Source organism: Artemia sp. Qi Xiang Cuo, chromosome 5 (assembly GCF_049724085.1).
Source record: "Artemia sp. Qi Xiang Cuo chromosome 5, ASM4972408v1, whole genome shotgun sequence".
Taxonomy (NCBI): Eukaryota; Metazoa; Arthropoda; class Branchiopoda; order Anostraca; family Artemiidae; genus Artemia; species Artemia sp. Qi Xiang Cuo.
In genome coordinates, this window is record NC_142798.1 from 2,281,268 (window position 1) to 2,306,825 (window position 25,558).

At 34.8% G+C, this 25,558-nt stretch overlaps 1 protein-coding gene across 1 annotated transcript in view; it reads left to right on the forward strand.

Moving 5' to 3' along the window:
• Positions 1-25,558, forward strand: part of LOC148951712 (uncharacterized) — a 142,043-nt gene that overhangs the window by 88,091 nt on the left and 28,394 nt on the right. Inside the window, exon 8 of the mRNA XM_089088651.1 lies at positions 16,948-17,013. Coding sequence (XP_088944777.1) covers positions 16,948-17,013 — 66 coding nt within the window. The remainder of the gene's footprint in view (positions 1-16,947; positions 17,014-25,558) is intronic.

Below are 25,558 nucleotides of genomic sequence, written 5' to 3' on the forward strand. Positions count from 1 at the left end.
ACAGATACAGTAATAAGTTACGAGCTTTGGAAAGTTGATGCAACTTGAAAGTACTTGTTACAGATACAGCTATGCAACTTGAAAGTACTGGTTACAGATACAGTAAAAGTTCCGAGCTTTGGAAAGTTGATGCAACTATGCAACTTGAAAGCACTTAATACAGATACAGTAATGAGTTACGAGCTTTGACAAGTTGATGCAACTATGCAACTTGAAAGCACTTAATACAGATACAGTAATGAGTTACGAGCTTTGACAAGTTGATGCAACTATGAAACTTGAAAGTACTTGTTACAGATACAGTAATAAGTTACGAGCTTTGGAAAGTTGATGCAACTATGCAACTTAAAATTACTTGTTACGGATACAGTAACAAGTTACGAGCTTTGGAAAGTTCATGCAACTATGTAACTTGAAAATACTTGTTTCAGATACAGTAATAAGTTACGAGCTTTGGAAAGTTGATGCAACTATGTAACTTGACAGTACTTGTTACAGATACAGTAATAAGTTACGAGCTTTAGAAAGTTGATGCAACTATGCAACTTGAAAGTACTTGTTACAGATACAGTAATAAGTTACGAGCTTTGGAAAGTTGATGCAACTATGCAACTTGAAAGTACTTGTTACAGATACAGCTATGCAACTTGAAAGTACTTGTTACAGATACAGTAATAAGTTACGAGCTTTGGAAAGTTGATGCAAGTATGCAACTTGAAAGTACTGGTTACAGATACAGTAATAAGTTACGAGCTTTGGAAAGTTGATGCAACTTGAAAGTACTTGTTACAGATACAGCTATGCAACTTGAAATTACTGGTTACAGATACAGTAAAAGTTACGAGCTTTGGAAAGTTGATGCAACTATGCAACTTGAAAGCACTTAATAAATATACAGTAATGAGTTACGAGCTTTGACAAGTTGATGCAACTATGCAACTTGAAAGCACTTAATACAGATACAGTAATGAGTTACGAGCTTTGACAAGTTGATGCAACTATGAAACTTGAAAGTACTTGTTACAGATACAGTAATAAGTTACGAGCTTTGGAAAGTTGATGCAACTATGCAACTTGAAAGTACTTGTTTCAAATACAGTAATAAGTTACGAGCTTTGGAAAGTTGATGCAACTATGTAACTTGACAGTACTTGTTACAGATACAGTAATGAGTTACGAGCTTTGACAAGTTGATGCAACTATGAAACTTGAAAGTACTTGTTACAGATATAGTAACAAGTTACGAGCTTTGGAAAGTTCATGCAACTATGCAACTTGAAAGTACTTGTTTCAGATACAGTAATAAGTTACGAGCTTTGGAAAGTTGATGCAACTATGAAACTTGACAGTACTTGTTACAGATACAGTAATAAGTTACGAGCTCTAGAAAGTTGATGCAACTATGCAACTTGAAAGTACTTGTTACAGATACAGTAATAAGTTACGAGCTTTGGAAAGTTGATGCAACTATGCAACTTGAAAGTACTTGTTACAGATACAGCTATGAAACTTGAAAGTACTTGTTACAGATACAGTAATAAGTTACGAGCTTTGACAAGTTGATGCAACTATGCAACCTGAAAGTACTTGTTACAGATACAGTTATGAGTTACGAGCTTTGGAAAGTTGATGCAACTATGCAACTTGAAAGTACTTGGTACAGATACAGTAATACGCTACGAGCTTTAGAAAGTTGATGCAACTATGCAACTTGACAGCACTTGTTACAGATACAGTAATAAGTTACGAGCTTTGGAAAGTTGATGCAACTATGTAACTTGAAAGTACTTGTTACAGATACAGTAATAAGTTACGAGCTTTGGAAAGTTGATGCAACTATGTAAGTTGAAACTACTTGTTACAGATACAGTAATACGTTACGAGCTTTAGAAAGTTGATGCAACTATGCAACTTGAAAGCACTTGTTACAGATACAGTAATAAGTTACGAATTTTTGGAAAGTTGATGCAACTATCTAACTTGAAACTACTTGTTACAGATACAGTAATACGTTACGAGCTTTAGAAAGTTGATGCAACTATGAAACTTGAAAGTACTTGTTACAGATACAGCCATGCAACTTGAAAGTGCTTGTTACAGATACAGTAATAAGTTACGAGCTTTGACAAGTTAATGCAACTATGAAACTTGAAAGTACTTGTTACAGATACAGCTATGCAACTTGAAAGTACGGGTTAGAGATACAGTAATAAGTTACGAGCTTTGGAAAGTTGATGCAACTTTGCAACTTGAAAGTACTTGTTACATATACAGCTATGCAACTTGAAAGTACTTGTTACAGATACAGTAATAAGTTACGGGCTTTGACAAGTTGATGCAACTATGCAACCTGAAAGTACTTGTTACAGATACAGTAATAAGTTACGAGCTTTGGAATGTTGATGCAACTATGCAACTTGAAAGTACTTGTTACAGATACAGTAATAAGTTACGAGCTTTGGAAAGTTGATGCAACTATGTAACTTGAAACTACTTGTTACAGATACAGTAATACGTTACGAGCTTTAGAAAGTTGATGCAACTATGCAACTTGAAAGCACTTGTTACAGATACAGTAATAAGTTACGAGCTTTGGAAAGTTGATACAACTATGTAACTTGAAACTACTTGTTACAGATACAGCTATGCAACTTGAAAGTACTTGGTACAGATACAATAATAAGTTACAAGCTTTGGAAAGTTGATGCAAGTATGCAACTTGAAAGTACTTGTTACAGATACAGCTATGCAACTTGAAAGTACTTGTTACAGATACAGTAATAAGTTACGAGCTTTGGAAAGTTGATGCAACTATGCAACTTGAAAGTACTTGTTACAAATACAGTAATAAGTTACGAGCTTTGGAAAGTTGATGCAACTGTGCAACTTGAAAGCAATTAATACAGATACAGTAATGAGTTACGAGCTTTGACAAGTTGATGCAACTATGAAACTTAAAAGTACTTGTTACAGATACAGTAATAAGTTACGAGCTTTGGAAAGTTGATGCAACTATGCAACTTAAAATTACTGGTTACAGATACAGTAACAAGTTACGAGCTTTGGAAAGTTGATGCAACTATGCATCTTGAAAGTACTTGTTACAGATACAGTAATAAGTTGCGAGCTTTGGAAAGTTGATGCAACTATGAAACTTGAAAGTACTTGTTACAGATACAGTAATAAGTTACGATCTTTGGAAAGTTGATGCAACTATGCAGCTTAAAATTACTTGTTACAGATACAGCTATGCAACTTGAAAGTACTTGTTACAGATACAGTAATAATTTACGAGCTTTGGAAAGTTGATGCAAGTATGCAACTTGAAAGTACTGGTTACAGATACAGTAATAAGTTACGAGCTTTGGAAAGTTGATGCAACTTGAAAGTACTTGTTACAGATACAGCTATGCAACTTGAAAGTACTGGTTACAGATACAGTAAAAGTTACGAGCTTTGGAAAGTTGATGCAACTATGCAACTTGAAAGCACTTAATACAGATACAGTAATGAATTACGAGCTTTGACAAGTTGATGCAACTATGCAACTTGAAAGCACTTAATACAGATACAGTAATGAGTTACGAGCTTTGACAAGTTGATGCAACTATGAAACTTGAAAGTACTTGTTACAGATACAGTAATAAGTTACGAGCTTTGGAAAGTTGATGCAACTATGCTACTTAAAATTACTTGTTACGGATACAGTAACAAGTTACGAGCTTTGGAAAGTTGATGCAACTATGTAACTTGAAAGTACTTGTTTCAGATACAGTAATAAGTTACGAGCTTTGGAAAGTTGATGCAACTATGTAACTTGACAGTACTTGTTACAGATACAGTAATAAGTTACGAGCTTTTGAAAGTTGATGCAACTATGCAACTTGAAAGTACTTGTTACAGATACAGTAATAAGTTACGAGCTTTGGAAAGTTGATGCAACTATGCAACTTGAAAGTACTTGTTACAGATACAGCTATGAAACTTGAAAGTACTTGTTACAGATACAGTAATAAGTTACGAGCTTTGACAATTTGATGCAACTATGCAACCTGAAAGTACTTGTTACAGATACAGTAATGAGATACGAGCTTTGACAAGTTGATGCAACTATGTAACTTGAAACTACTTGTTACAGATACAGTAATAAGTTACGAGCTTTAGAAAGTTGATGCAACTATGCAACTTGAAAGCACTTGTTACAGATACAGTAAAAAGTTACGAGCTTTGGAAAGTTGATGCAACTATGCAACTTGAAAGCACTTGTTACAGATACAGTAATAAGTTACGAGCTTTGGAAAGTTGATGCAACGATGCAACTTGAAAGTACTTGTTACAGATACAGTAATAAGCTACGAGCTTTAGAAAGTTGATGCAACTATGCAATTTGAAAGCACTTGTTACAGATACAGTAATAAGTCACGAGCATTGGAAAGTTGATGCAACTATGCAACTTGAAAGTACTTGTTACAGATACAGTAATAAGTTACGAGCTTTGGGAAGTTGATGCAACTATGTAAGTTGAAACTACTTGTTACAGATACAGTAATACGTTACGAGCTTTAGAAAGTTGATGCAACTATGCAACTTGAAAGCACTTGTTACAGATATAGTAATAAGTTACGAACTTTTGGAAAGTTGATGCAACTATGTAACTTGAAACTACTTGTTACAGATACAGTAATACGTTACGAGCTTTAGAAAGTTAATGCAACTATGAAACTTGAAAGTACTTGTTACAGATACAGCCATGCAACTTGAAAGTGCTTGTTACAGATACAGTAATAAGTTACGGGCTTTGACAAGTTGATGCAACTATGAAACTTGAAAGTACTTGTTACAGATACAGCTATGCAACTTGAAAGTACTGGTTACAGATACAGTAATAAGTTACGAGCTTTGGAAAGTTTATGCAACTATGCAACTTGAAAGTACTTGTTACAGATACAGCTATGCAACTTGAAAGTACTTGTTACAGATACAGTAATAAGTTACGGGCTTTGACAAGTTGATGCAACTATGCAACCTGAAAGTACTTGTTACAGATACAGTAATAAGTTACGAGCTTTGGAAAGTTGATGCAACTATGCAACTTGAAATTACTTGTTACAGATACAGTAATAAGTTACGAGCTTTGGAAAGTTGATGCAACTATGCAACTTGAAAGCACTTGTTACAGATACAGTAATAAGTTTCGAGCTTTGGAAAGTTGATGCAACTATGAAACTTGAAAGTACTTGTTACAGATACAGCTATGCAACTTGAAAGTACTTGTTACAGATACAGTAATAAGTTACGAGCTTTGACAAGTTGATGCAACTTTGAAACTTGAAAGTACTTGTTACAGATACAGCTATGCAACTTGAAAGTACTGGTTACAGATACAGTAATAAGTTACGAGCTTTGGAAAGTTGATGTAACTATTCAACTTGAAAGTACTTGTTACAGATACAGCTATGCAACTTGAAAGTGCTTGTTATAGATACAGTAATAATTTACGAGCTTTGACAAGTTGATGCAACTATGCAACCCGAAAGTACTTGTTACAGATACAGTAATAAGTTACGAGCTTTGGAAAGTTGATGCAACTATGCAACTTGAAAGTACTTGTTACAGATACAGTAATAAGTTACGAGCTTTGGAAAGTTGATGCAACTACGTAACTTGAAACTACTTTTTGCAGATACAGTAATACGTTACGAGCTTTAGAAAGTTGATGCAACTATGCAACTTGAAAGCACTTGTTACAGATACAGTAATAAGTTATGAGCTTTGGAAAGTTGATGCAACTATGTAACTTGAAACTACTTGTTACAGATACAGTAATACATTACGAGCTTCAGAAAGTTGATGCAACTACGAAACTTGAAAGTACTTGTTACAGATACAGCTATGCAACTTGAAAATACTTGTTACAGATACAGTAACAAGTTACTAGTTTTGGAAAGTTTATGCAACTTGAAAGTACTTCTTACTACAGATACAGTAATAAGTTACGAGCTTTGACAAGTTGATGCAACTATGCAACCTGAAAGTACTTGTTACAGATACAGTAATAAGTTACGAACTTTAGAAAGTTGATGCAACTATGCAACTTGAAAGCACTTGTTACAGATACAGTAACACATTACGAGCTTTGACAAGTTGATGCAACTATGAAACTCGAAAGTACTTGTTACAGATGCAGTAATAAGTTACGAGCTTTGGAAAGTTGATGCAACTATGCAACTTAAAATTACTTGTTACAGATACAGTAACAAGTTACTAGTTTTGGAAAGTTGATGCAACTATGCGACTTGAAAGTACTTGTTACAGATACAGTTATGCAACTTGAAAGTAATTGTTACTACAGATACAGTAATAAGTTACGAGCTTTGACAAGTTGATGCAACTATGCAACCTGAAAGTGCTTGTTACAGATACAGTAATAAGTTACGAACTTTAGAAAGTTGATGCAACTGTGCAACTTGAAAGCACTTGTTACAGATACAGTAATAAGTTACGAGCTTTGGAAAGCAGATGCAACTATGCAACTTGAAAGCACTTCTTGGGTAATTTCGAAGATTCTGCCTTTCCATGCCAATAAATAACAGTTCGAGTTGGGATGAATTCTTTTATTAGACAGTGAAAAAACAATTAGATAATACAATTTATATTTCGATCACATATACAGTGATCGTCATCAGCAGAAATACTGAGTATTTCTGTATTTCTGCTGTTACTATAATTTTGAGTATTTCTGCTGATGACGATCACTGTATATGTGATCGAAATATCCAGTGTGTTTTTTATTGTTTTTTCACTGTCTAATAAAAGGATTTAGTCCTATTATAACTGTTATTTACAGCCTTCCTTATAGATGCGATAGTAAGTTACGAGCTTTGGAAAGTTGATGTATCTATGCAGCTTGAAATCACTTTTTACAGATATGATAGTACGTTACGAGCTTTGGAAAGTTTATGCTACTATGCAACTTGAAAGTACTTGTTAGAGATATAGTAATGAGTTACGAGCTTTGACAAGTTGATGCAACTATGCACCTTAAAATTACTTGTTACAGATACAGTAACAAGTTACGACCTTTGGAAAGTTGATGCAACTATGCAACTTGAAAGCACTTCTTGGGTAATTTCGAAGACCACTCTGCCTTTCCATGCCAATAAATAACAGTTCTAGTAGGGATAAATCCTTTTATTAGACAGTGAAAAAAACAATTAAGGAAGAAGAAGAAGGATTTATTGAAAAAAAACATATCAACAAAAAATTATTGCTACCTCCCCTATAAATTAACACCTTTCCGTGGAGGACGTAGTGAAAACAAAATCCTTAAAACAAAGAGCACTTGGCCACAAACATCACTAATACCATCACACTAAACAATGAATACAAAATATTATCATATATTATTTATCCTCTGGGAACATCATATCAACGAAACCCCCACAATAAATAAATCAATTAATCAATCAAAACTCATATTCAGCAAAAAGCAGTTCCTTAATGATTTTTCTATAAATATTGGGGTCAACAATAGTCTTAATATCACTATTCAAAATATTCCATTTCCGCGTACCTCTATAAAGAACAGAAAAACATGAATGGGAAGATATACCTCTAGGTACACAGAAGTCCGCGCTACCCCTTGTATCATGAGAATGAACAGTAGACCTAATGGACAATAAATCACCAAAAAAACGAGGCTGAACATCCTGCTGCAGTCCAAAAATAAACCACAATACATAGAATTCACGAAGGCCTGCAGCCGGCAAAATTTTTAAAGTTGGGTAAATTTCTCGAACAGACATACGTGGAGATAAACCGGCTAAAATTCTTACTGCATGATTTTGTAGAACTCTTATTGATTTTAGGGTGGAAGAAAAAGTAGAGAGCCAAATACTTGAACAATAAAGTATATACGGGTGTATTAAAGAAAAATAAAGATGGCGAAGGACAGACTTGGGAAAACAATGTTGGAGTTTCTTCATTATACCGAGATTTCTTGCCAGAATTTTTCTAGTTAAAGTAACATGTTCCTTAAAAGATAGAGTTTCATCTGTTACAGTCCCAAGGTATTTAAAAGACGCAGTCCGTTTTATAACGCCATTGGGCATATTTAATTCCTTGATCCATGGGTAAAAGTTTGATGATCGCGAGAAAATAATAAAGTTAGACTTAGCCATGTTAATCCTTAATTTATTTACCCTCAGCCATGCTGTAATTATTCCTTCATGGAAATCTGCAGCAGCTCCGCTGTCTTAGCTGTGCTAATGTCTGTTGTGTCATCAGCAAAAGGTGAAACTGTTTCATTAGTCGGGTTTACCGTTAGTTCATTTATTCTATAGCAAAAATTATTTAGACAATTTGGTAAATCATAAATAAATATCAATAATAATATAAGACCGATAACTGATCCTTGCAGAACACCTATTTCAATACGCTTTTTTTCGGAAGAAAAATCATTTAGTTGGACATACTGATAACGATTACTTAAAAAACTTCTTAAAAAATTTAATGATTTACCCCTCAAGCCATACACCTCACACTTCTTAAGTAGAAGTTCATGATCCACAGTGTCGAAAGCTTTCATCAGATCTAAAAATATAGCACCTATTTTGAAACCTTTATCTAATACATCATTAATAATAGTTGTCAAATAAATCATCGCCTGTTCCGTTGTCCTTTTTCTACGGAACCCAAATTGTGTCTCTACCAGTAACTTATGATCCTCCAAAAAACTCATCATTCTAATACTAAAACACTTCTCTAAAACACGGGAAATAATGGATAAAACAGATATCGGTCTATAGTTTCCTGGGTCATTTTGAATACCACCCTTATGAATTGGGGTTATACGGGCAACTTTAAAACAGTCTGGGAATTTTTCTTGACGAAAACACTCATTAATTAACCCACATAAAACTTCAGCTATAACAGGAAAAATACATTTAAGTGTTTTTAGAGTAATATGATCGCTACCAGATGAATTACCACGCAACCCATAAATAATTTTTTTAATTTCATCAACTGTTAGAAGTCTAAGGTGAAGAGACACATCAACGGGGTCCCTCAGCAAGGACTCGGACGTTGGATCACCACTATCAGGTACAACTGACATAGCTAAATTCAGACCAATATTCGAAAAACAACTCTGAAATTCATTACATATATCATTTTCAAAATTCAAAGTCTCTCCCATTGCACTAATTAATTCATCAGGTACATTATTTATTTTTAATCCAATCACTTCTTTTATTAGTCCCCAGGTTTTCTTAGACCCTTGAACTTTTCTCAAAACATTTCTTTCTTCATTTTTTAAAATTGTATTCAACCTATTTCGATAAATTTTATATAATTGCTTATTTTCTTGTGTCGGGTTAATTATTTGAGCTCTAAACAATTTATCTCTTATATTTATTTGCTTCAAAATCACAGAACTAATCCAAGGTTTTTTACTTGAGTGCTTTCTATTAAACGGTTTCAATATGACTACTTAACTTATCAAACTCTGCAACTTTTCATAAAATAAAACAAACTTTGAATTAGCGTCCTGAACATCGCCTAGAACATCGTACCAATCCACCTTTTCTATATAATTTTTAAGTTTTACCATCGCACTTTTACTTATCACTGGAATTCTTGATTTTTTGCCATTAACCACCTTCGTGACAGTTCTAAAGCTAGCTGAAACTCCAAAGTGGTCAGATTTTGAGTATAATCAGAATTTTAGAATTAAGATCAGAATTTTGAGTATTTCTGCTGATGACGATCACTATATATGTGATCGAAATATCCAGTGTGTTTTTTATTGTTTTTTCACTGTCTAATAAAAGGATTTATTCCTATTCGAACTGTTATTTAAAGCCTTCCTTACAGATGCGATAGTAAGTTACGAGCTTTGGAAAGTTTATGCTACTATGCAATTTGAAAGTACTTGTTAGAGATACAGTAATAAGTCACGAGCTTTGGAAAGTTTATGCTAGTATGCAACTTGAAAGAACTAGCTACAGATACAATAGCAAGTTACGAGGTTTCAAGACCTGAAGAATCTTTCTTTTTCACTACTTCTATATATGTCTATATAATTTATGCTTATAATAGGCTTATATATGCTGCACTTCTTCTATATGGAGTCTTTTTTCTCACTACTTCTATATATTTCTATATAATTTATGCTTAAAATATGCTTCTATATGATGCACTTCTTCTATATGGAGTTTTTTTGTCACTACTTCTATATATTTCTATATAATTTATGCTTATAATATGCTTCTATATGGTGCACATATTCTATATGGTATATCAACTGCCCTTTTCCCACTATTGCCCTTATACCCTGCTTTTGATTATACTGATTAATAGGGTCCCCCCCCCCAGTCTCTTTCATACGGGACCTCAAGAGCAATAAGAATGAAATATATTTACGATTATTTAATATTATTTCAGTTTTATCTTTGCCCTTTAAGTGAAAGCTGGTACTGAGCTACAATTCTGGTTGTTTTTTCAATTGTAAGAAAAACAAAAAAAAACTCAAATTGCTAACTTTTTCTGAATTATAGTATTCCTATTTTTCTAAAAAATACTTCTACTCGTATATTGTTTATTTATTGTAACAATTAGGATTTATAGTTCATTAAACTGGAAGACATTAAAACTAAAGTATGAATAGTAAGTATTGAAATATATGAATAGAATATTTCGGGAGAAGTTACTAACTTGAGCTCATCGGATCTTTTATTAAGAAGGAAAGAAATTTCATATTTGTATTAATTTCTAATCAAGTTTGGTCCCGTTTAAGTTTAATCCCGTTGGTTAAGAAAGAATGCCAATGTTTTCACTTGGAAAACCTTATATATATACATATATATATATATATATATATATATATATATATATATATATATATATATATATATATATATATATATATATATATATATATATATATATATATATATATATATATATATATATATATATGTATATATATAAGGTTTTCCAAGTGAAAACATTGGCATTAAAGTAGAAAAAAAGTAGAAAGAGTAGAGAAAAAGAGTAGAAGGTAGAAAGAAGGAAAGGAATGCTGTTTGAAGGCATTTTAAGCATGATATGGCTGTTGATTTTAATTTTGTGATTCATTTCATCCGTAGCAATATCTGTTATCGTTATGTTCGATAACATATATATATATATATATATATCTAAAAAGTGTGTACTATTTTAGATATATATATATATATATATATATATATATATATATATATATATATATATATATATATATATATATATATATATATATATATATATATATATATATATATATATATATATATATATATATATATATATATATATATATATATATATATATATATATATATATATATATATATATATATATATATATATATATATATATATATATATATATATATATATATATATATATATATATATATATATATATATATATATATATATATATATATATATATATATATATATATATATATATATATATATATATATATATATATATATATATATATATATATATATATATATATATATATATATATATATATATATATATATATATATATACTTTAGCCTGCGATTGTAAAAAATAAAATGTTCCCTTTGCGGCTGAAAGGATCTCTTTAATGAAGAAAATTCCTTCTGAGTAATAACACTGGTAATATTTTTGACATCTTACTACTACTACTACTACTAACAACTGACCGCAGCACCAAGCCGCCTGAGGCCAACATAGGTACGCACGCACTTTCTCCATCCCAGCCTATTCAAAGCCTACCTCTTTACCCCTTCCCAGGAAGTTCCCATTCCTTTAAATCTTTCTTTATGACATCCTCCCACCCTAGACGAGAACGACCTGCTTTCCGTTTTGCCCTAGACGGTTGGCCGAAAAGGATATTCTTCGGCAATCTGTCATCCTTCATCTGCAGAATGTGCCATAGCCACCTCAACCTTTCTTTCATTATAGCCCCAGAAAGCGGATTGAACCATATTTTTCGTACAGCTTACTGTTTGAAATACGGTCAGTCAGCCGGGTACCTAGAAAAATCCGTAGGCAATATCTCTGGAAAACATCTAGTAAATCTTCATCCGCTTTTTGGAGCGCCCTTGCTTTAGAACCATATTTGACCACTGTCATCCCCGTACCTTCCAATATTCTAATCTTGGTTTGCTGACTTATCTTCCTATTCTTCCAAAAAAGTTTTTTAACTGTGTAAAAACACCTTGAGCCTTGGCTATTCTACTTTTAACATCTTTATTACTCCCACCGTCTTTACTAATAATACTACCAAGGTAAGGGAAGTTTACCACCTGATCAATCTTTTCGTTACCCAACGTTACCTTTTCATCTTCACTTATTCCTAGCCTTAGTGACTTAGCCTTCTTAACATTAATTTTTAAACCTATTCTAGCACCCTGAACTCGCAAAACCTCTAAAAGTTCATTCATTTTGCTCACACTTTCATCCAGGGTGCCTAAATTATCAGCATAATCAAGTCCAGGAGAGTTTTTCCTCCCCATTTGATTCCATGGTCTCCCATTGCCTTTCCTGTGCAAAGTCCATCTAAATGATCCATGTGAAGGGGAATAGAACACAACCCTGCTTAACTCCTGATTTAATACAAAACCAGCTGTTAACCTCATTTCCTACCTTAACCGCAGCAGTATTATTCTCGTACATAGCACTAATCACTTTAACGTATTTGTTTCGTATACAACACAAGGATAAGACCTTTACTAAAGCTCTTCTATCAACAGAATCGAACGCTTGCTCATAATAATTAATAAAACTGAGAACCAAGGATGTTTGACAACTAAGGCACCTCAATTATTAACCTAAGAGTGAAGATTTGGTCTACACCGCCTTTACCTTTTCTATACCGCACTGTTCTTCTCTTAAAACTGTGTCTACCCCGTCTCTCAGTCTAAAAAGTATCATACTACTAAGTAATTTGCCACCTACAGAGACCAGACTAATACCTCGATAATTACGACACTCACTCTTATCACCTTTCTTATAGAGCGTTTTAATTAAGGTTTTCCTAAAATTAAGGTTTCGGAAAGTGAGCTTCCTATATTTGTCGGAATAAAGCAAGTAGCCATCACATCACTGATTATCTACAACAACGTGTCTCTTCCTGCACATATTGGCATACCTATTAGTTTCGTTTGAAAAGGGATGGATACATCAATGCTTTTTTATACGGACGATCTGTTAAATCCGTGCCGGTCAATAGCTAATCTTCAACGGAGATTTGATAACCTATCTGATAGATATCTACAAATAGGACTAAGTATGAATGCTGCGAAGTCCTTAGTCCTCTTCTTTAATTTACACGGGAGTTATGTGCCTGATAATGTCTGTCTAGGTGATGGTGAGGTGGCACCCACTACTTTAGTTACATATTTAGGTCTCCAGATTGGGTCTTCGATTAAAAAAAACACGAAAGCTTTTGCTTCGGAACGGTGAACGCAAACTTAGAATTGCTTATGCTTGTGTTGTTACACCGCAGCGTAATCTGGAACGGAAAGTCCTGTCACGAATATGTAGTAGTGTGGCTCTCCCGCATATTTTATATTTGACCCCATTTCGGGACATTTTTACTAAATTAGATAGGAAAGTGTTGCGAAAGTGCTATTTTAAGCATGCGAAGTTTTTGCTTCAGGCCTTTCGGTGGTTCAAGAACAGGTACATCGTTAATCGTTTTGGTGTGGTGGAACTAGTTCAGGACGGGGATTAACAGTCTCATAAAATATGTAACCAGTCCTCTTCTACCCAGTGGAAGGGCGTACTATTTTAGATGTTGTATTATTGATAATTTGTATATATCTTTATGACGGGCTTATATTGTTTTCCTTTCTTTTAATGCACTCCATCGTTTTATTTTTTTTGTTATAGAAGGGTGATAAAGATCGTTCATTCATTCATTCATTCATTTCTAACATCAGAGCCACCATATTTAAGAAACTCATTTACTGCACTATCAGCATTGGTGCCTTACTATTTTTTAATCCTTTTAATACTGTTGCTAATTCTTCCTCACAAAACAAATCTTCCTTCACATCACAAAGTTATCACAATCTTTTTCAGGTTACTCTATATCTTTTTCCTGCAACTGTAGATCAGCTTAGCACATTCTCAAAATGTTCCACCCATCTCTCCCTCGCCTTGTCACTAATTGTGGTCCCGTTCCTATCTTTAACTGGGACAAGTCTGGATTGACTATTCCCTCTCAATTTATTAACATGCCAATACAATATTTTACTATTATGCCGTCTAGCTGCATCTTCCAGATCTTCGGCAATTATATCCATGGCCTCCACTTCACACCTCCTTAGTTCATATTTTAATACTTTCTTCACTTTCCTTACGTTCCTTTTATTTCCATATGATCTATCACTCGGATAATTCTTGTAGAAGCACCTTCTCCTGCTCTATTAAACATAAAGCTTTTTCACTAATATTACTAGCAGCAGTCTTAACTTTCTTCCCTAAGACACCATCAGCAACTTCACAAATTGTTTTTCTAAAATTATTTCAACCATCTTCCACATTGTCGAATTTTAAAATCTCCATTTTAGTATTCAACTGTTCCTGGAAAGTTTCTCTCAAATTCTCATCCTGGAGTCTATCAACATCATAACTTCCCGGGAGGTAGTTACCCTTCGGAAGTTTCAACTTTAAATGAACCCTAGACACTACTAGATGATTATCTTTACTCTAATATAGCACTCCTGTAACAGCACTCCTATATGCCCTAGTATCTTCGATTTACTATAACATAACCAATGAGGTTTGCTGTCTTACCATCAGGTGAATACCATGTCAGCTTATGGGTCATTTTATGACCAAACACTGTATTGGTTATAACTAGATATTTATACCTACAAAATTGCAGAAGTCTGTAGCCATTACTGTTCTCTTTTCCTACACAAAATTTACCTAGGCTAGGATACCATCCATCCCTATTTCTACCGACCTGGGCGTTAATATCTCCGAGTAAAAACACTATATTTCTACCTGATACCTACCTATTTGCTCTTGTAATTGTAAGTAAAATTCGTCTGCTACTACTACTTCTACTACTAACAACTCACCGCGGCACCAAGCCACCTGAGGCCAACACAGCTACGCACGGTCCTCCTCCATCCCAATCTATTCAAAGCCTCCCTCCCAGGAAGTTCCCATTTCCTTTAAATATTTCTTTATGACGTTCTCCCACCCCAGACGATTAGCTGCTTTACGTTTAGCTCTAGACGGTTGGCCGAAAAGGACAATCCCCAGCAATCTGTCATCCTTCATCCGCATAACGTGCCCTAGTCATCTCAACCTTTATTTTATTATAGCCCTAGAAAGCGGGATTGAACCAAATTTTTTTTTTACAACCCACTGTTTGAAATACTGTCAGTCAGCCGGGTACCCAGAACACCCAGAACAATCCGGAGGCAATTTCTCTGGAAAAGATCCAGGAAATCTTCATCCGCTTTTTGGAGCACCCATGCTTCAGAACCATATTTGACCACTGTCATCATTGTAGCTTCTAATATTATAATCTAAACTTATCTTCTAAACTTATCTTCCTGTTAGCTTCTAAACTTATTTTCCTATTCTTCCAAACTTTTTTAACTGTGAAAAAACACCCTGAGCCTTGGCTATTCTACTTTTAACATCTTCAGTGCTCCCACCGTCTTTACTCATAACACGACCAAGATAAATGATGCTGTCCCACTGATCAATCTTTTTGTTACCCAACGTCACCTTTTCATCTTCACTTATTCCTAGCCTTAATGACTTCTTAACATTAACGTCTTCTTAACATTAATTTTCAAACCTAATCTAGCACCCTGAACTCACAAAACCTCTAAAAGTTCATTCATTTTGCTCACATTTTTATCTAGGATACTTAAATCATAAGCATAATCTAAGTCTAGGAGAGTTTATCCTCCCCATTTGATTCCGTGGTCTCCCCATTGCCATTCCTGTGTTCCTTAAGACAAATTCCATCAAAATAATCCATATAAAGGGGGATAAAACACAGAAAACAACCCTGCTTAACTCCTGATTTAACACAAAACCGGCTGCTAACCTCATTTACTACCTTAACCGCAGCAGTATTATTCTCGTACATAACCCTAATCACTTTAATGTATTTGTCTGATATACCATACAAGGATTCGTCTGAGTCACTAGTATCTCCGTCAGTTGGTTCAACAGGGGTATATACTACTATAACTAATACCCTGAACTTTTTAGTCATAAAATGAGCAATTAGTATTCTATTATTAATACCTATCCAGCCTAAACAAGACTTAGCAGCTTCTTTATTTATCATGAGCCCTACTCCCTGTCTATGTATCCCATCCTTTTTGCCCGAGTAAACAAATTCTGTGTCACCTAATTTTAGGCTTCCTACCCCTAAGAAATGATTTTCTGAAACTCCTACTAAGTCCAGTTTGAAGCGTCTGAATTCGTCAGTCAAAATGTCAATACGATAGTCATTTTTAACGTCGTAACATTCCAAATTTTAATTTTCATGTTTTTTAATTCATTTAAATTATTTTGGCCTCAGGAAAAGCAATGATCCCGGATGTCCAGGACAGGGATCAATATATCTTCTCATGTCTACACCGAAGTGCTTTAGCCAGCTTAGAACCGGATAGAAAGAAGTCCCTGGGACCTCCAGTATGAATGGAGGCTTTTTGCAATCCTGGGCTAATCTTGGCCACAACATTGTTTTCAGTACTTGGCGATGCTCTTCTATCAACAAGAAGAGATCCTGTACAGATAGTCCGAAGCCTATTACATCCGACTCATTATGTAGTCATGCCTACAAATATTATGCCTACAAATGCCTACAAATATTAACTACGGGGAATTGATGCAATTTATTGGTTTTGCTTCTGTTTCAGGTGCTGTAATAGTGCTTCTGAATCAGTCACTATGATGCAGGACTTCAAGAACGAAATGAATAACTTGTACGTATCTTTCTCACTGTTTTCTGGTTTGTCATGCATTTTTGAAATCTGGTTAAATCTGTTGAAAGTCGACAGTCACCGGTGAAAGTCTGAAATAAGAATATTTAGCAAATATTTTGGACATACACCAAGCAACAAGCAACTACGTGTTTCTTGACATCCATCATGCACTAGTGCTGAATGTTGAGCATTTATGAGATTTATTTTTCTGAAAAATTAACCAAATTTCAAATCCCGTTCTGAGATTTATAACCTAGCCTAATATTTCACCATCAAACTTTGCGTAACATTGACAAAGCTGATTGGTCAACAAATACATAGTCGCTTGGAGTATGTCCGAAATATTTGTTAAATATCCTTATTTTGGACTTTCACCGGTGAATGTCGACATTCACCTGATTTCAGTCTAATACCGTGACATATGCGTATAAGAGGGTTTTAGACTGAATGGTGAGTTCAGAGACTGATAAAACGGTCTCTTAGATTCCAAAACGATGCTGTATTCCTAGTCTTTTAAAGAAACTTTTTCTTAGTTAATAGGGTTAAGAAAATTCTACATTAAAAAGGTTAAAAAAAGACACAAACGTCAAAATTATTTCTCAAAAGTTCTTTAGATCAATAAAAATATCTTTTTTCAAAAACATTAATACTGAAAAACATTAAACATTAATAATTGTAAATAAGGCTTCTATAGTATTTGAAAATTTGTCGCTTTCACAGATTTTTGAAAAAAAGTATTTGTGATTTTATGTTGATAATATAGCTGGAAGAAACACATAAATATGATTTCTTCTAAACTTGCACGAGGTCTTGGAGTGATGCGGCGTTTGAAACCCGTGTTACCTTTACCTGTTTTAAGAAATATATATCATACTCTTTTTCATCCTTTTATTGTCTATGGCTGCTTTATTTATGCATCTAATTTTTCTTTAAATACTTAAATACTGCAGATTCTTCAGAATAAGGCGCTTCGAGAACTGGGTGAGTTTGTTCAGTATGAGCACACGCGTGAATGTTTTATCAGTTTTAGAATTTTAAATGTTCATGAGATCAGGGACCACCAGGCGGGAGTCTTTACTTACCAAGTGCTTAACAGATTATCTCCTGAATATTTTAGAGATTTTTTAAAGTTTAATTCAGATTATCATCAGCATAGGACTAGAGGTCGTGAAGGCTTAGTCTCAGAAGTAAGGAGTACGAGTCGATCTAGTTTTTTATTAGAAATTATGCAGTTAATTTGTGGAATGGTTTCCCAGAGAGCATAAGGGAGTCAGAAAACCAGTTTCAGTTTAAAATTAGAACAAAATAGTTTGTTTGGGTGGGAATTGAGTATATTTGATTGTTATTATTTTTTTTTTGGGGGGGGGGGGGTTTGTTTTGTAGGTATTTTTTTTTATTGGGAGGGTTGAATAGCATTGAAAGGTAAGAAAAGAGTAGGAAGAGTGAATGAGTTTGGTTTATGATGAAAGATTGTCTGACGCTGCTCAAGCCACAATAGTGGCTTAATAAAGCGTCACACGTTCTTACCGCTATCTACGTTTGGTTTATAATGTTATTTAAAAATGTGGTAAGGGACAGTTAAGTATGATGTAATTATTAGTTGAAAATAAAACCCATCTCATCTGAAATAACAATAAAAATGAAAAAAGTGAAATAAAAAGAACAATAAGAAGAAAAGTAGGGAAAACAAGAAGAGATTAACGATAAGCGTGTAGTATATTCATCCAAAGTTTCTGGCGTTTTTTTTTTTTCGTGGGAGGAAATTGGAATCTGAAACCTAGGAAGATTATGTTTGTTGGCCTACGTTATCGAAACTCTCTTGAAATAGCGTCCTTTTATTTCAATCTAGGAGGGATATTTCTTCTTTCCTCTCATTTAAGTAGTTCGTACTAAGAATATATATATATATATATATATATATATATATATATATATATATATATATATATATATATATATATATATATATATATATATATATATATATATATATTATATATATATATATATATATATATATATATATATATATATATATATATATATATATATATGTAAAAACAAGTTTTTTTTTAACTGAAAGTAAGGAGCGACTTTACCCAATGTTAACATATAGTATTGGTTATTTGGAAGTATACAGACGTTTTCAGGGGAGATTTTTTCTGGTAGGTGGAGGGGGGTCGGGGGTTATATGGGAGGATCTTTCCATGAAGGAATTCTTCATGGGGGAAGGGACATTGCTATGAATTGGGCGCCGGATTTCCCATCATTATTAAAGAAAAAGATCAGAAATAAAAAAAAAGTCTTTCAACTGAAAGTAAGGAGCAACATCAAAACTAAAACGAACAGAAAATGTTGCGCATAGGATTGGGTTCGCCCCCTAGTCAATACCTCACTCTTTAAGCCAAAGATTTTTAAGTACTTTCATAAGAGCTATTTATTTTAATTGACGGACTTTGTTATTAAGGGGTAATTTTTAAAGAACTGCAACAAAATTCGAACTTCAGCTAAAAGAGCAAGGTATTGACTAGGGGGCGAACCCCCTAATATATGTATTAAAAATCTATGAATATAGGAGTTTGTTACGTAAGTTATTTCGTAAGTTACGTATATTTATTACTAATAAAAACGTTCGTAAATAAAATTAATCAAGTTTCGAGAAAGCCATTTAACCAAATAAAAGTAAAATTAATATGAAAATTTTGTTTTAATTATTCATGTAAGGTGAGCCAATATCAAAACCTACATCAATTCAAAAGCGTTCAAAAATTAAAACAAAAAAAAAAGGAGTTTTTTTAACTGAAAGTAAGGAACGACGTTAAAACTTAAAACGAACAGAAATTATTCCGTATATGAAAGGGGCTGTTCCCTCCTCAACGCCTCGCTCTGTACGCTAAAGTTTGACTTTCTCACAACTCTATTTTTTTAAACAATAAAAAATTTTAGCGTATTGAGATGCTCCGTATTTTAAAGCCAAATATACGGCCATGAACACAGTAAAATAACATAAATGAATTTAGTGAATGGGAGAGGAAGGTGTTTAACCCACCCCCAAAATTCCCTCCCCCACGGAAAATAACCCCCCATCCTTCGGAAAGTAACCCCCGCGGAAAATACCCCCTCCTTGGAAAATACCCTCGGGGAAAATACCCTCCCCCCCAGTTGAAAATAAGGTTTCTAAACTTGAAACTTTTATTTTATAACTTTTATTTAAAACTTTTAGTTTTAGTCAGTTTTTTTTTTATAGTTGAAGTCAGAAAATAATTCTTTCTAGGTATATGACCTAACTTTAGCGTATTGAGAGCTCATTGAGATACTCCGAACTGCGTATAAGGACACTGAGACTTGCGTCCTTGTTTCCGGCAATGATACCCCTAAGTTTCCAGTGGAGTTTGGGGTAAAGCAGGGATGCCCCCTTTCGCCTATATTATTCAACTACGCGATAGACTGGATCATGTATAATGCAATGAGAAACCACAGCGGATTAGTCTTCGGACAAATAGCTGGTTTCCTCCAGCCCCTGACAGATCTGGAATTCGCAGACGACGTTGCTGAGCTGGAAACTACCGCCGACAGCTTACAAGGCATGATCGACGATACCTATGAGGTCTCAAAGCGCATCGGACTGGCCATCAGCAGCGCAAAGACTAAAGTATTGGCTCTCAACCAACCTGCTCCTTGCCAAGTTATCCTCGACGGTGAGCCAATAGAAAGCGTTGAGTTATTCAAGTATCTTGGCTCTATCATAACACCAGATGGCGGAGCTGAAAGGGATATATCTGCCCGCATAGCAAAAGCCTGGGGAGTCTTTACTAGTCTGAAAAAAGCATTATGGACCAGAAGGGAGATCTCAACCAAAACAAAAGTCAGAATCTATGGTGCAACTGTTCGAGCAGAACTACTCTATGCCTGCGAGACATGGCCGATCAAGACTGAAGATGCGAAAACTTTGGACGTGTTCGACCACCGCTGCCTTCGTTACATCCTACGCATTAAGAGATGGGACAGGATTTCCAATAGTGAAGTAAGGAGTCGCTGTGGCCAATCAGAAGAGCTATCGCTTATCATTAAAAGACATCGCCTGAAGCTCCTCGGCCATACATTCCGCCGTCCCGAAGGCACGATATGTCGGGACTTCCTTTTCTACGAACCAGCCCCTTCCTGGAAACGTAAACCAGGAGAAAAAAAGAAGAACCTGTGGCAAAAATTCAAGGAAGACCTGGAACCGTGGAGAGGATTCAGGAGACACGGTCGGAGATGGGACAAAGACTGGCTGAAGATCGCCGGAGAACCTGCAGCCGACAGGTCCAAGTGGTCGTCGGAAGTCATCCCAAGATCCTTTGGTGCCGGGCAGGACAGTTCATCGTCTGGTTCCCGCCGAAAATAAAGTAAAGTAAGTAAGTAATATAAAGTTTATATAGAAGGCTGTTATAGAAATTTCAAAAAGGGCTCATTTGATTGGAAATTGAAATTGCCCTTTTTAATAGTCGAAAGTGAGTGGAGAGTAATTAACCTCCCCTCTTACGCCCACCATTTCCCCAAAAAAATTCATTCAAAGTTTAGAGATAGCCATTTTATTCAACGTAGCTGAAAGTTCTGGAAATTATGTATTTAAGGATGACAAACCCCCCAGAGCCCCAAAGGTTAGGGTTGTAAATTCTGCCCTGGGGGCATATAAGGTTTTTATAGATAGAGTTGTCGTAAAACTTCAAAAGACACTCGTTCAATTCGAAATTGAGAGGGCTAGTGCCCTTTTTAATAGTCGAAAGTGATTGGAGGGTGACTAAACCCCCTTCCTCCAAATACATCCAAGCAAAATTTTCAGATAGCCATTTTGTTCAACGTAGTAGAAAGTTCTGGAAATTAGGTCTTTGAGAATGACCCCCCCCCCCTCAGCACTCAGGGCAAGGGTTGTAAGTTATGCCCTGGGGGCATATAAGTTTTTTATTGAAAGTTTGACGTAGAAGCTCTGAAAGAGCTCATTCTATTTGAAATTGAAAGGCCATGTGCCATTTTTAATTGTTGAAAGTGATTAAAGAGTTACTACCACACCTCTCCCGCCCACGATTTTCCCAAGCTTATCCAATCAACATTTTGAGATAGTAATTTTGTTTAAAGTAGTTGAAAGTTCTGGAAACTCGGTCTTAGAGGATGACAACCACCCTAACAGACCTTAAGGTAAGGGTTGTAATTTATGCCATGGGGTCATAGAAGGTGTTTATAGAAAGCATTGTCGTTTTAAAAAGGGCTCATTCGATAGGAGATCGAAAAGGTTAGAGCCATTCTTAATAGTCGAAAGAGATTGGAAGGCTTGATCTTATTGTACCAAAGATCGATGTGGGTATAATGTATTATTTTTTGTTGTTGTTGCTGTTTAGACCAGGGCCGTTTGTATCAAAGGAGTTATCGTGGGAACTTCGAAAAGGGCTTATTCAATTGAAAATAGAAATGGCTGATGCCCTTTTTAATAGTCAAAAGGGGTTGGATGGCAACTAATCCCCCTTCCACTTCCCCCCTCCCACGCCAACCCTCCCATTTGTCCATTATGTTTAAAAACTAAATGTTGCCTTAAGATTAAATCACAATGCACTGTGATAATGCTAATTCCCAATAAGGCATCTCAGCAGTATCCCAAGAACCACTGAGAGTATTATGTTCAAACTTTCAGGGCTGCTTCTGGTCTTAAAATCTAACCAAATCAAAATAGCGTAAGTATATCCAAGCTATCAAAGAAAGTAAACACATTTTTTTGCGAATGGTATCAAGTTTTCCATTTCAGGTCAACTAGGGGAGGTATGAAATTAAATTAAACAGTACTATTTGTGTCCAGATTTTTAAAAGGGTGTATGTTGTTAAAAATTGCTGAAAATTTTCCTTCAGCATACAAATAGCAGGCCATACTATAAAGTCTTAAAAAACGAAAAGATTTAAAGTATTATTTTCTTTTTCCCTGAAAAGACTATGTCAATATAAAACAAACAGAAACAATTAAAAAAACTTTTTCCACAAATTAAGTTTTTCAAAGAAAAGTAAAGAACTCCATTTAAAAAAAATGAGGGATTTACCTTCCTCTTTGATTCCATGCTCTCCCACAACCGTTAGCCTGGTCCTTAAGACGAAGTCCGTCAAAATAATTCATATAAATACGCATGTGACAGTCAAAAGTTTATTTGAAATAGATTAAAAACTTCGTCGGAACAGCAAACAATAGTTGAAAAATGAGAAAGCTCCAGAGCTAAAAATGTTTTTTGATATTTCTAGCAGGGTAAAGCTCTCCGGCTATACCGGGTAGCTGTGTCATCTAAAGATTTTAGTTCGTCATGCTTTAAAATGGGGGGTGGGCCGGGGTGTCCAGCAGGAATAATAGATAAAAACCAAAACAATTACGTGGGTTGGGTTTTGTGACAGTTGAGTCATATAATTATTGATGTTGTTTTTTGAGAAATAATGAAGAATTTTGAGAAATAATGAAGTAAAAAAAGAAGTATGAAAACCGGTGTATATATATATTTAGAAGTTTTTTTTTCTCCATACCTATAGTCGTTGCTGAAAAACTATAGATGTGTTTGAATGGATGATATCTGAATTTCATTCCGGAGGAAGAATTTGCAATAGATTTTATGGTTTTTTTTTTACTAACTTTACGTGAATTTTTCTAGTAAAATCAAGATCATTAAAGTCACAATAATTACAACAATATGCTGTATAAAGTTGCAAATTTGCAATAATTAAGCCGTTAGTTTTTCTTTGTAAGAATACAATACAGATGTATTTTTATGTGTTGCATTTTTTACCTTTTTTAGTGATAAATAACTCAATTATGTTTCAAAATGACGACTCAAGACAAGTATGTGTATAGATAGACTTCAGTTCTATATGAGGATTTACTTCTAAATTAACTTTAAATCAGTTTCGACTTATTGTTTAAAAAGGGCTTTTCATTTTCCTTAAAAAAAAGTATGTTCAAGTTTTGAAATTTGTGTTTTGTGAGAGGCTCTATTAAAAACCTCTGAAAATTGAATGAGGCCGCTGTCTGTAGCTTTCCAACTAGTCCCCGAAGCCGCGCCGCGCCGACATGACGGCGGTGAATGTGTGATTTAGTATCGGCGATGGCGTGCCGCCACGTCGATTTCTGACCGGCGGTGCGCCACGGCGTGCCGATTTTTACGATTTTTAATCAGAATAGAAATATATAATAATAAAAATACCATTTCACCAAGCACGTTCAACCTTAACTTGATTTTAGTAAGGATTTTTAAATGGTTGGCTAAAAACATACAAGAACAATATGACAAAACAGGAATTTATTGGGCCTTGCGGAAAGTGTTTATGTTCACCGTCGATCAGACCATGTAGAATTCTCATTTTTATCCACTAGACCCAGGGAAACCTGTGTTGTGTTTAAGTTTAGCATCGCATTTTTCCATGAAATCCCGTGTTTAGTCATTTTCTTCTTGTTAATGATTTGGGCTAATGTTTGTGTAACTTTCAAAGTTTGAAGTTCAAACATCTCCTGTTTATCAAATTCATACGAAAAGGAAGTGAAAAAAACAAATAACAACAGCAAAAAAACACTGTATACAATTCAGATACCATGGCTTAACAGCACCAAAAATTGTAAATCAGCGGTTACAAGAAGGTTAATTCAGAGATGACACTCTGAACAAGTTTATTGTTGTCATGGACAAAAGCGAGTTTTTTCACTCTGCTTGGAGCCATCATTGATCTTTTTGCAGTCACTATCAGTCCTATCGGGCTAAAAAGCCTTTTAGCTGGGGCACTTGGGGCTGGTACAGCCAGAACTTGACAAGCGTAAACTGCCACTCGCGGGATCTGATACTAGCATTGGACCTTGTCCCACAGAATGCCGCAAATGGGCTTCTTCTTTGTATCTGCTAAAATAAGTTGTTTTTATCCGGGAGAACTAATCTGCACCTTTATCATAGGCTCCCTGCGCCCTACACTGCAGGAGGAACTAAACTGCACCTTTACCCTCTTTTCTTATCAACACGGAATAACCCTCCAAAATTCTTTTTTGAATGAAGTTGTCGAGTTATGAAGTTCCAAGTCAAAGTTTAAGTCTACTCCAACCTCAGTGTTCTCTGCTCACTGTGCAAAAAAAAAAAAATGTAATTCATTTCTATAGATATATTTTTATACAAGCTCTAGCTCTTTTCCAGATAACATCCTGAATTGCCTAATGCTCTTTTACTTACCTCTTTTCATTCGAAAAATCAGAAAGAAAATGAACAGAATTTCAAAGTGGAAGGTAGAATTTTTGTTTCAAGAAAAATTCCCTCTTCTTCTTCCTACGAACCGATATACATGGCGAGCCCAAGATGACAGTATTTATCATTAAGAAACAGATTAGCCGGGATGACGGTTGAAGCCCGGAGGTCGATATCTATAATAAAAGAAGAGAGCAAGAAAACAAAAAACGGCGGCATATTAGTGACGCCGCCGCCGGTAGAATCAGCGGCGGTGTCAGCGCACTGACGCAAGCTCGGTGGCGCACCACCGTTTTTTTTTCGGAGGCGTGCCGCCG